Raw genomic sequence first — 11,105 nt, 5'->3', positions numbered from 1 at the left:
CTGTCGAGTCAGCATTGTGCTGCCAACCACAAGGGAGCAGGTTCAAACCCACCAGCCATTCTACAGGAGAAAGATGAGGCTCTCTGCTCCTCTCTCAGAAACTGTATGTATTAGTTCACCTTGAGTCCGACATACTCGATGACAATGGGCAATGCTGGATTTTAAAATTCTCCAGGAATTCCTAAATGGAAACCTGGTGGTGTAGTGGGGTGTGAGTTAGGTTGCCGACCTCCAAGTCAACAGTTTGAATACACACAGCTGCGCTCAGGAAGATGAGGCTTTCTACTCGGGTAAAGATTTAGTCTCAGAACCTCACAGGGTCAAATATGCACTTGAGGCAGAGTTGGGTTTTACTTTGGGAGGAATTCCTAAAGGATTTGACTTGGCGCAAACGTGAACAGGGCGGGTGGGCAGGGGTTATGTGGAAATTATTATTATTTACTTTTTATTTTTAACTATTTTATTTTTAATTCAGCTTATACCAGGGCTGAAACCTCAATTTGTGTTCATTACAGTGGGGATTAAAATATATATCTACCTTCTTTCTAATGAACTTACTTTTTTTATTAATAGATTTTGCCTCCTTTAAATGACAGCAGCTGAGGTGAGGAAAACGCGCTGCGGGTCACTGCGCAGCCCAACACAAGGAGAAAATTCTCTATCACTCAGTCCTCAATGTCCCTCCAAAACCCGAGGAAACAAGCAACCCTCAGTAAGTGCCTTTCGGCAGTTCTCTCCTCAGGGAGCCGCAAAGCACCGCGGTTAACCTCAGGGAAGGGTCGGTGGTTCAAACCCACCTGCCGGTCTGCAAGGTTAAGATGAGGCCGTCTGCTTCCACAGAGATTTCCAGCCTTGGAACCCCTGAGGCAGCACCTATGGGCTCTATGGATCTAATGAAGGCGTCCGTGCTGGGTTGGTGGGTGAGTTTTCTTTTCCTGGCGCTGGGTGGGCGGGTTCGTTGGTTGGTTGGTTTTATCCCTTTTGTTTTGCCCGCCTCATCGCCGTAGCGACAGCGCGAGCGCGATCGCTCCGCGCAATGCACGCTGGGACCGGAAGCGGAGCCGCGCGCCGGAGGCCGAACCGGAAGGGGAGGTGCCAGGCCTGGGGGAGCCACGGGAGCCGCTACCGGTGTTCGCGGGTCGTCGTGAGCCGGGCCTGGCCGTCGGGGTGTGTCGCGATGCCGGAGCTGGCGGTGCAGAAGGTGGTCGTCCACCCCCTGGTGCTGCTCAGTGTAGTGGATCACTTCAATCGGTGAGCGGACGACGCGGGGCGGCCCAGCGGGGCCCGAGGTGCCGTCGCTGCTGAGTCACGGGCACGCTGTGGACTGCGCGGCCGATGCGCTCGTGCTGGGGGCGCTGATGGAGGGAGGGGGAGCGCGGCCGGACCCTTGGAGCGAGAGTCACTCAGCTTCCCCCCTGCCCGCGTCCCAGCCGCACCGCTCCAGGATCTGGGTCCCCTATTCCTTTTACCGAAGGATTCGTGATCTGAGGATGTGGGTTTGGGGCCGAGCTTCAGATAGCCTGATCCTTCCAGAACTTGTCCCCCATCTGTCACTCACTTCGCTCATTTTCACCGAAAAGGCCGTGTCATGAAGGAAAAGGGCTTCGGGTTCCCCTCTGTGTCTCTGAGGGCTGTCACCGAAATGTTGGCCCTTTCCCGAATGGACTGTGATTTTTATAACCTGTGAAAGTTTCTAAATGGCAATCTGGTTTAATGACAAATCATTGGGGGGACAGTCTAGTTTCTCTTTATAAAATATAGAGCCCTATGGAAGTTGAGGGCACTAATGCATACATCGGTAAGACAAGCCATCGCTTTTCCAGGGTGTTCCGCCATCGCTGGCTTGTTTTTGAGCTGTTCATCCTGCTAGACCTGTTCGTGAGTTTTACAAGATAACCACTTGAAGTGGCAGATGGGAAAACGCGGGTGGGAGCATCTGTTAAGTGATGGTTGCCAACTGCCCGTTCTCCTGCAACTTAGTTCGTACAACTCCAGATTCAGCCAGAACCAAAAGCAGATTCCACAAGGTTTAGGGTTCCTGGCCCAGGTGGTGTGGGGACACATTGGGCTGCCATTCGAAACCTGCAGCAGCTCTGCAGGAGAATAACTTGGCTTTTTCTATCCCCGATACAGTTACAGGCTTGGAAACCCACAGGGGGTCGCTAGGAGTCCATAGTGACTCAATGGCAGTGAATTTGGTTTTCGGTTTTGTGCCTTTGTGTAAGGACCTCAGCTATTTCAGCAGTTGTTAATTTTCTCCCAGACTGATAAGGGAAGCTCCAGTGGTGTAGACACCAGGTGGACATTCTTGGCTGCTGTCAGTAACAAAGGAGGAATATTTTTTTTAATTAGCTGGGGAGTTTGCATTTCAGACCACCAATTATGCATTCAAACACGAGGGGAGTTTTTTTTAAACAACAAAATAAGTAAATTTTTGTAGACCAAAAGAAAAGTCCCCTATGTGTGAAATTTTCCTTAATATGTGGAAACTTCATGTTGGCATATGGAAACTGTGTCTGAAGATTTCCTCCCAACATTAAAAAGACGCTGTGAGTTTCAAAGTACTCAATGTTGTTTGATCCACACTCCAAATTTAACAAACTGAAAATTTGCTGCCATCGAGTTGATATGAACTCATAGTGTCCCTGTGAATTTCTGAGTCTGTAAGTCTTTACAGGAGTAGAAAACTCAGGCTTTTCGTTTATGGAGCAGCTGTGGTTTTGAACTAACTGTGGTTGGCAGCCCCAAAAGTAACCATTATGCCACCAGGGCTACCCAGATTTGACAAGGATATATAAATTTACCAGACTATATATTAAGAAAAATATTCCAAATAAACCAATGTTAAACGCAGCAACTGTAAGAAAATGCTCCTTCCCTATGGGCTTTTATCTTTCCTTTGAACAAAAAGTTTATATTGTGTCACCTTTGTTAAGGTTACAGGAGACTTGAAAAACCATTGTTAACAAGCTGTTTAAGTGAAACATTGGTGGTTCCGTAGGAGAAAAATCACAGAGGACTTCCGTAATTCTGTCCTCTGTGTGCCTACTCACCAGTTCATTCCTGTCTGCCTTTGGCCTAGTAAACGAGAGAGGCCATAAACATGTTGCTGGCTTAGAATCACTTACTGTGCACTATTTAGACCAAAAATCAGTGTTTCAGAGGTTTGGCAGCCTGGAAGCTGGGCCACAAACGGTTTCTGTCTGCTCCAGCACCTTTATCCCTGAAAAGACCCTAGGACAGAGAAGGGTGGAAGGTTTCCAGAGAGGAAAACTGCAGAGGAAGAAATAAAATTGGCTGTGATAGTACAACTCACCTGTGTTTTTCAAATGGCATAAAATAGCATTCTAAAAATCAAAATTTGGGGAATTTCCATTTTCTCCATTTCACATTTCTATGAAGCTTGGATTTTTTCCAAGCATATATAACTTTGCGGTCATTGGTGAATACAAAGTGCTGTTAAGAGTGATAGAGAACCTTCTAAATGAATAGTGTGCATAGTGAATGCCACGTCATTGTACACGTAAAAAACTGAAATGGCAAATGTTTTGTTACTACAGATAGAATCCCTAAAACCAAAACATTGTTGTTGAGTCTGTTCCAACACAGCGACCTTATAAGACATGAGGACCATAGGTTTTCCAAGTGTAATCTTTATAGAAACAAACATACTTTCTCCCATGGGCAGCTAGTGGGTTTGAACTGCCAGCCTTTCATATAGCGGCCAAGCACTTAACCACATTGTCACCAGAATTCCCTGCTATATGTATACAAAGGAGCGTCTGAAAGTTTATGGGGAAAATATCTTTTAAGTCCAATTTTCCGGGAACTTGTTGAAGCCCCCTTCCTTATACTTAGCGCACTGAAAAGTACTGGTGTACTGCCAAGATTCAGAAAACAAATGTACTAACAATAAGGCCTACCAAAAAGGTGGCTCTGAATGCATTTCATTCTAATATAAGTCAAAGATATTTATTATATTTATTAGCATTTAATAATAACTAATCTGTTCTACATTTGTTTAGTGGGGTTAGTTCCCAAGTAACCTGCAAACTGTACCATTAATATTTCTCATTAAATACCTAGTTATTACAACCACTTTTCTGTGGATGAATCGAAGCTAACCATCTGTTTTCTGTTTCAGGATAGGCAAGGTTGGAAACCAGAAGCGTGTTGTTGGTGTGCTTTTGGGGTCATGGCAAAAGAAAGTACTCGATGTATCAAACAGTTTTGCAGGTAAAAGATAATCTGTTCGTTTTTCTACACATGGTTAAAATATCAATTGATTTTAAAAGAAACACAAATCTTTGAATAATTTTTCATAATTGTGAGCATTCGTGGGGTGTGGAACTACTCACTAAACCAGGTAGTAACTTTTAGACTTATCACCTGCAAGGTCTCTATTGTAACATGAAAGCCTTCACAGACAGACAGAACTTGCCTAATCAGTGTGGCCACATTGCAATAAAATGTTGACAAAAGTAACAATAAAGAACCAAAATAATTGCTGACATGGCCTCTGCACTAGAAGTCACTAATTCAAATACCTACAAGGAGCAGCCCATATTATAAATTGCCAAATGGGAGAGATTAGGAAGGAACGGGGCTTTTAGAGGAGGCTGCTGTGTTGAACAGGCCACACTTGTGCACACTCATGCGCCACTTCTGGCTGAGGGGACCTCCAGTCATGACCTGGGCTCTAGAGGTCTCGCCAGTGCCCTGAACGAAATCTTTTCTCTCACTCTAGTCCCATTCGATGAAGATGACAAAGATGATTCTGTCTGGTTTTTAGACCATGATTATTTAGAAAACATGTATGGAATGTTTAAGAAGGTCAATGGTAAGTCTTGCTTTTCTCGTTTGTGATGGCATGGGGAGGCTGCAGGGAGGCGCGTGTGTGTTTTAACTTTCCCCATTGTTTGGTATCAACCCCTTTCACTTAAACAATAAAACTAGAGTTAGTAGAGCCATAAAGTAGAATAAATGAGAAATCAGAAAAAGTTTAAGGCCAATTAGGCTATTTTGGTTTGAGAAGGAAGGAGGTGACCTTCTGATTGTAGCAGAAAGCAATGAGCTGGCAAATAAATGCCACCCACCCCCAGGGTGAAAATGTCTTTGTCGTGCGTGTCATTTTTATTCTGTTACCACAAATGTTTGTTCCCGCTGTGCTCTCAGGTGGAGTTGCTGCAACATGGGCTCCGCTGGTTTATGTACTGCCTTGGAATTGCTCTATAGTTGTCTCATGTATGCCTGACCCTTACACTGGTCTAGGATAGATCCGTGTCGAGATTCCCCATGTTGCTTCCAGTCTGAGAATTCTGTTTCTGAGTTTGAATTAAAACAAGTATTGATGCGGGGTTTAAGAGAGGCATCTTCCCAATAAAATGATTTAAAGAAAAAAAGAATAAAGAAGTCATCGGCCATCAAAGAAAAATAAAGGAGGGAGAGGCATCTGGAATTTTCAGAAAGGATGTAATTACTGACATTCTTTTCCTTTGGGGGCGTGTTCTGTAGATCTTCACGGAACCACTAAAACACACTGGTTTTTGTTTTCTCTATCAGCTAGAGAAAGAATAGTTGGATGGTACCACACAGGCCCTAAACTACACAAGAATGACATTGCCATCAATGAACTCATGAAAAGATACTGCCCTAACTCAGTAAGTTCTGTTTTCAAAACTCCTGCTTGATAGTCTTTGCCAACCAACTCAAGCTAAGAGTGCCTTGGAAGGGCTTGGAGCAAGTCATCTTACAGCTTTTCCCCTCCATAAACTTAAACTTTTATGTTCATTTGTAATGTGTGTAGTGTACTGTAACCTGTTTTTAGTAATTACACATCTGTGAAGTGCCCAATACATGAACTGACTGAATCTTCTCGGTCACTTCATAGGGTTGCTCTCTTCAGAAGTGAGAGAGGGGGGAGGGTTTTAGAATGGGGTGTAAGGTGTGGGGAATGGTGCAGCTGGAGATGAAATGCTGGCTGTGTAGACTCGTTTCCTTGTTGCTGGAGGGAGGCAGTAAGCAGAACAAACAGTGGAAACATATGAAATGTATAAAGTTGCTTTACTGGAATTTTTGGCTCATTTTGGAGTGGATGAAGAAAATCACTTCAGTGATGATTCCAATAATTCTGTTCTGGGGTACATTGCTGTGTTTCTCTGCCAGGTATTGGTCATCATCGACGTGAAGCCCAAGGACTTGGGGCTGCCCACAGAAGCGTATATCTCAGTGGAAGAAGTTCATGATGTAAGTCACTTTGCTTACGGGTCCAGGAGGTTGTATTTGCTATTTGTTGTGGCGGTTTCATTTTTCATTTTCAAGCCAGCAACTATCCTTCCTTTGTGGACAACGTTGATTTCTCTCAGTGGTTTAATGTTGTTTTTCCTCCCTGGAGTTTGTGAATCCTTGCACTTTAGAGTGAAAGAAGGGACTGTAGCAATCTAATGTCCTTCACAAATGAAATTGAGACACACACACACCCTGCCGAAAGACATGGCAAATATGTGCAGAGCCTAGTGAGGGTCATCTTAAGTCTTGAAGATTCCCCAGCCCTGCAGAGAAGCGCCTGGGTTTCAAGTTGAATAAGCCAGAGCTGCCAGAAGCTAGACAGCAAGGTCCTGGTGTGATTGTCAGACTCCTGGCTGCTCAAGTGCACAGCACCCAGGCCCTCCTGTGTGCACTGTGCTTCTAGCGCAGAAGGGAAGAGCTGCTCGGATCACTTTCTCCATTTCCAGCAAAACAACTCAAGTTCATTTGTAGGGCTTGATATGAGAGAGAGCAAAATAGCTGTACTTTTAGTATCCACCCAAAAGCTTGGTCTTGAACTTCCGAAGTCAAGAGTCTGAAGGGTGGCTTTAAACTCTGTCTTTGGATGTACATATGCAGTATTTATGTTCAATTTGGAAATCTGCAAAGAACATTTTAGTGTAGCACCCCGCAAATTTTGCTTCTTCCCATTTCTTTGCCTCTTGCTAGAAGTCCTAGTGGCATAGTGGTTACACATTGGACTGCTAACCACAAGGTCAGCAGTTCGCAAGCACCAGCTGCTCAACAAGAGAAAAGAAAGCCTTTCCATTTCCATGAACAGTTTCAAAACGCACAGGGGCGGTGCTGCCCTGTCCCATAGAGTTGCTTTGAGTTGAAAACTGAGGACAATGAAAGTTGATTGATTTGTCCAAATTCATTGCCCAGCTGCCATTTTTATCCTCAGTCTTTCTTGGGAGTGTTTTCCACTTTCACCCTGCTTCTTTCCACATGGGTTTGAGGCTCCACATACACTCCACAGCAAGCTGCAGTCTTGCTAGTTATAAAAGAAAACCAGAGGGAGGAGTTAGTGCCTGACAGGCACGCTGTGCAGTTCGGTGGGTTGTTGCAGGCTCTGGCCTTCCTAGCTTCCAAAGCAAAGGGGAAACTGCCATGTGCCTGTTTCACACTCGAGTGAGACCCCAGTACAGCACTGAGTGTAAGCTTGTCGTTTAAGGGATCCCAATAGTCACACAGCTCCCTCTCCGGACATGGCAAGGCCAGATTGGAGCCCTAGCAGGGCAATCTTCCTTGTTCTCGCTGTTTTACAAAGGAGGCACCACTTCTTTAGGCACTAGGTCTGGAAAAAACTTCCTGGGCCCCCTCAGGAAGTCACTAAGTAAACCCTATGCCCAACATCACAGGGTGATCCTTGAGGACTTCCGACCACCAGAAAGCTGGCTACTCAAATCCATTGTTTTGGTGCTCTGGGATCGTGTGAGGTTATGTTTTCTAGCATGAATTTACATGCTGTGTGGCTTGCTTTAGAAAGAGCTGTGTGCTTTAAAATATCACCCTAACCAAAGCTCCCTGAGTGTCATCCCAACAAGGGCTATCAATATTTTCCTCAGAAAACAAGTTAGTGGCCACTCCAACAGGAGCGAGCACACCTTGTCTTTGAGCAGAGCCAGGGTGATGTTACCTTAGAAAGCTTTCAGGCAAGCTTTCCCCACCTTTCCCATGGAGAATTCTCATGACCTGACTGAAAGCCAAAGCATAAAGGTGTGGAAAGAGAATGCACACTGTTGTGTATTTGTAAGTAAATAACTACAGCTAAGCTTCCTTTCCCAGGATGGAACTCCAACCTCAAAAACATTTGAGCATGTAACCAGTGAAATTGGAGCGGAGGAAGCAGAGGAAGTTGGAGTGGAACACTTGTTACGGTGAGACCTGGGTGCGGCCTCAGAGCTATGAGCAGCCCTCTCTGCCGAGCAGCCTGGTGTCCCAAAGGACTGACCTGTGTAAGGAAGTCTGCTGAGTTGGGAATAAAGAGGCCTGGGTTCTCATCTTGGCCCAGCACTCACACCTCCACGACTCTCCACATGCACTGCCCGTCTGGTCTTTTGTTTGTTTAACCACAATTTGAAGGCGACTGAACTACAGACTCCCTAAAGTACTTTTTAAGAGTTAAAGCTTTGTGGCGAGCACACCTTTCCCAGAAACTGATAAGCATGACAGGAGCAGATGCATGAAACAAATGGACACGTAAGCTCTGCCAGTGGGTATCAATTTCCCAATAGAGCGGCTTCACGCCTGCATTTGAAAAGGCCAAATGGAGTGCCCCTCGAGCTCCAATATGGCTTGCTGGCTGGTTCCAGTAGTCCTCTACAGGAACGGGGAAATGGAGGGACAGCATGCAGGGAGTTCCCGGCAGAGCTGAAACACCAACCCAAATTTGTTTAAAGTGAAAATGATTTCATTTTCGCTCTCTAGTATGATATAGCTAAAATATACCCCATTTTCACCACAGCCTTTTATCAAATGGGGAAGAAGTGGCATCTTGGGAAAGTTGCTGCTCCCCAGAAAGCGTTTCTTTTTGAGCCTTCGCGGTAATGTCGCGCACTGATGCTTTGCCTGTCTTTTCTTGTTGGGTGTGACAGAGACATCAAAGACACCACCGTGGGCACGCTTTCCCAGCGAATCACAAATCAGGTCCATGGTTTGAAGGGACTGAACTCCAAGCTCCTGGATATCAGGAGCTACCTGGAGAAAGTGGCCACGGGCAAGCTGCCCATCAACCACCAGATCATCTACCAGCTGCAGGACGTCTTCAACCTACTGCCAGACGTCAGCCTGCAGGAGTTCGTCAAGGCCTTCTACCTGAAGACCAACGACCAGATGGTGGTGGTGTACCTGGCCTCGCTGATCCGGTCTGTGGTCGCCCTGCACAACCTCATCAACAACAAGATTGCCAACCGGGATGCGGAGAAGAAAGAAGGGCAGGAAAAGGAAGAGAGCAAAAAGGATAGGAAAGATGACAAGGAGAAAGATAAAGACAAGGAAAAGAGTGATGTAAAGAAAGAAGAGAAAAAGGAGAAAAAATGAAACCTGTAGCTTTTTTAATTTGTAAATTAAAATCTTATAAACGAAATCAGTGTGCCACTAGAGGGTTGTTTTCACTTAAGTGCTTGCTAACGAGCGGTATTGATGCGAGCTCTCTGCCTGGGTCACTGGCTGTGGCATTGCGTGGCAGGGGATGGAGAGGGGGAACCTAAACTGCAGTTTAGCCCGTAGGAGCTGGTGGTATGTCTGACTGTTGGCCTCAAGCTGGTTTGAGAAACCTGAGGCGTACGTGTAAAACTTGGTTCTCCTCATTCAAACCAGGGAATTGAGTCCTCCCCATCCTGAATGGAGTCCGTTTCTGGCAGTTTGCAGAGTTGCTACCGGAATGCGTGAATTCCATAAGTGCGCTGCCTCGTAACACCTTGAGTTGTGCCCAGCGCGTAGAGAATACTGCGCCACGGGACTCAGCCCGTCTCTCTGGCGTTCTTGGGGCTTGGGATCCAGCTCCATGTATTGTTTACCTTCAAAAACGCAATTAAATGACTTGGTTTTTTAAGTCTGTGTTCTAGTTGTTTTTGACTCTGGGAGTGGCCATCCATTTTCAGGAGTAGCCAACGCAGTGCTTCATTGAAGCTGTGGTAAAGAATCATCGTAGGCTTAAAATCTAATGAACCGGTGGGTCTCAGACCTTGAAGTAAGACCACGGCTCCCCCAAGCCCCGGGCTCGAGTCTGCTTCAGATTCCTCATCTGTAACGTGGCAGGCAGGGGTAGGTCATTCCCAAAGACCCTGCGAGTTTTCATAAGGGGTCACATTTCATTCTGGAGTGGGTCTGAGTTCTTCAGACCACAAAGTTAACAGGATGTCACTAAGAATGGAAGGAAGTTTCCCCAAAGCAATCGCATGGGGCTCTAGGACTAGCTAGAACAAATGAAAACCAAAACTCAAGTGCCATCAAGTTCATTACAACTCACGACAACCCAACAGGGTAAGGGAGAATTGCCCCCTGTGGGTTTCTGAAACAAACTCAAGAATGTGAAAGTCTCATCTTTTCCAGCAGAATGGCTGGTTTTAACCTGCCCGATACATAACCACTACACCACCAGGGCTCCTGATCTTATGAGAGGATGGGACCTAATCACTTGAAGCACATTTGTCACTTGGGTATGAATTTCCATTCTTGGGCAGTTGGGAATGCTTTAGGGTTATCAACATTCAATGATTTAAGAATTAAATACAATTGCACGACCACTAAGTCAACTGGATTTCACAAACCATCTCATGTTTCAAAGCCTCATGCTATCAGATGCACCCAACTACTCGAGACTTGCCAACGAGCTAGTTGATGTATAACTGACGCATTATTCTACATAAACACAAACATGCCCTTCAGGGATTACTATTAGGTTTGTAAACATTGAAAGATCATAGGGAATAAGGTTATTCTTGTCTATTTCAGCAGTAAAAGTCAAATTGTTACATTATTAAGAAATTTGAAATCCTTAATTCAAAGCTTGGGTTATAGCAAAACTAGGGAGCATTAACACTTGATATTTGGTTGTCCTGTCTAGAAGACAAACGTGAGACCACCTGAGGGGGGATGGGAGTGGTGGGAAAGAGCCAGGTTTGAGGCTTCATGTGGGAAGTGTCAGCCCAAAGGAGATGAGTCCTAGTAAGTTTTAGGGAGCAAGTGACCCCCTGAGCTGAGACCACAGGAATTAGATATAACATTAATATATCATTTGGATTTCACAACTTTCCCAGGCTCTAATGAAATAGCACAATGCTGCAGGCTTTTCA

The 11,105-nt window shown here is 45.4% G+C and overlaps 1 protein-coding gene across 1 annotated transcript; it reads left to right on the top strand.

Moving 5' to 3' along the window:
* Positions 1 to 1,106: 1,106 nt before the first annotated feature.
* On the top strand, positions 1,107 to 9,862 carry PSMD7 (proteasome 26S subunit, non-ATPase 7). The gene is made up of 7 exons (XM_004704576.2): positions 1,107 to 1,251; positions 4,145 to 4,236; positions 4,748 to 4,840; positions 5,563 to 5,660; positions 6,166 to 6,246; positions 8,095 to 8,186; positions 8,904 to 9,862. The coding sequence occupies exons 1-7, from the start codon at positions 1,178 to 1,180 to the stop codon at positions 9,346 to 9,348; spliced, it is 975 nt and encodes a 324-aa protein (XP_004704633.1). The 5' UTR covers positions 1,107 to 1,177; the 3' UTR covers positions 9,349 to 9,862.
* Positions 9,863 to 11,105: the final 1,243 nt, after the last annotated feature.

Source organism: Echinops telfairi, unplaced genomic scaffold (genome assembly GCF_000313985.2).
Source record: "Echinops telfairi isolate 266 unplaced genomic scaffold, ASM31398v2 ScPeMD7_2291;HRSCAF=2852, whole genome shotgun sequence".
In the NCBI taxonomy this organism is placed as follows: domain Eukaryota; kingdom Metazoa; phylum Chordata; class Mammalia; order Afrosoricida; family Tenrecidae; genus Echinops; species Echinops telfairi.
The sequence above is the reverse complement of the archived record's forward strand: the minus strand, read 5'-3'. Positions and strand labels throughout refer to the sequence as shown.

What these genes read in the sequence shown, in the direction of transcription:
- PSMD7 (XM_004704576.2), top strand. Translation starts at nt 1,178, where the DNA reads ATGCCGGAGCTGGCGGTGCAGAAGGTGGTCGTCCACCCCCTGGTGCTG. An exon ending in GTAGTGGATCACTTCAATCG is followed by an intron (nt 1,252 to 4,144) that starts GTGAGCGGACGA and finishes TTTCTGTTTCAG; the next exon opens with GATAGGCAAGGTTGGAAACC. An exon ending in TGTATCAAACAGTTTTGCAG is followed by an intron (nt 4,237 to 4,747) that starts GTAAAAGATAAT and finishes CTCTCACTCTAG; the next exon opens with TCCCATTCGATGAAGATGAC.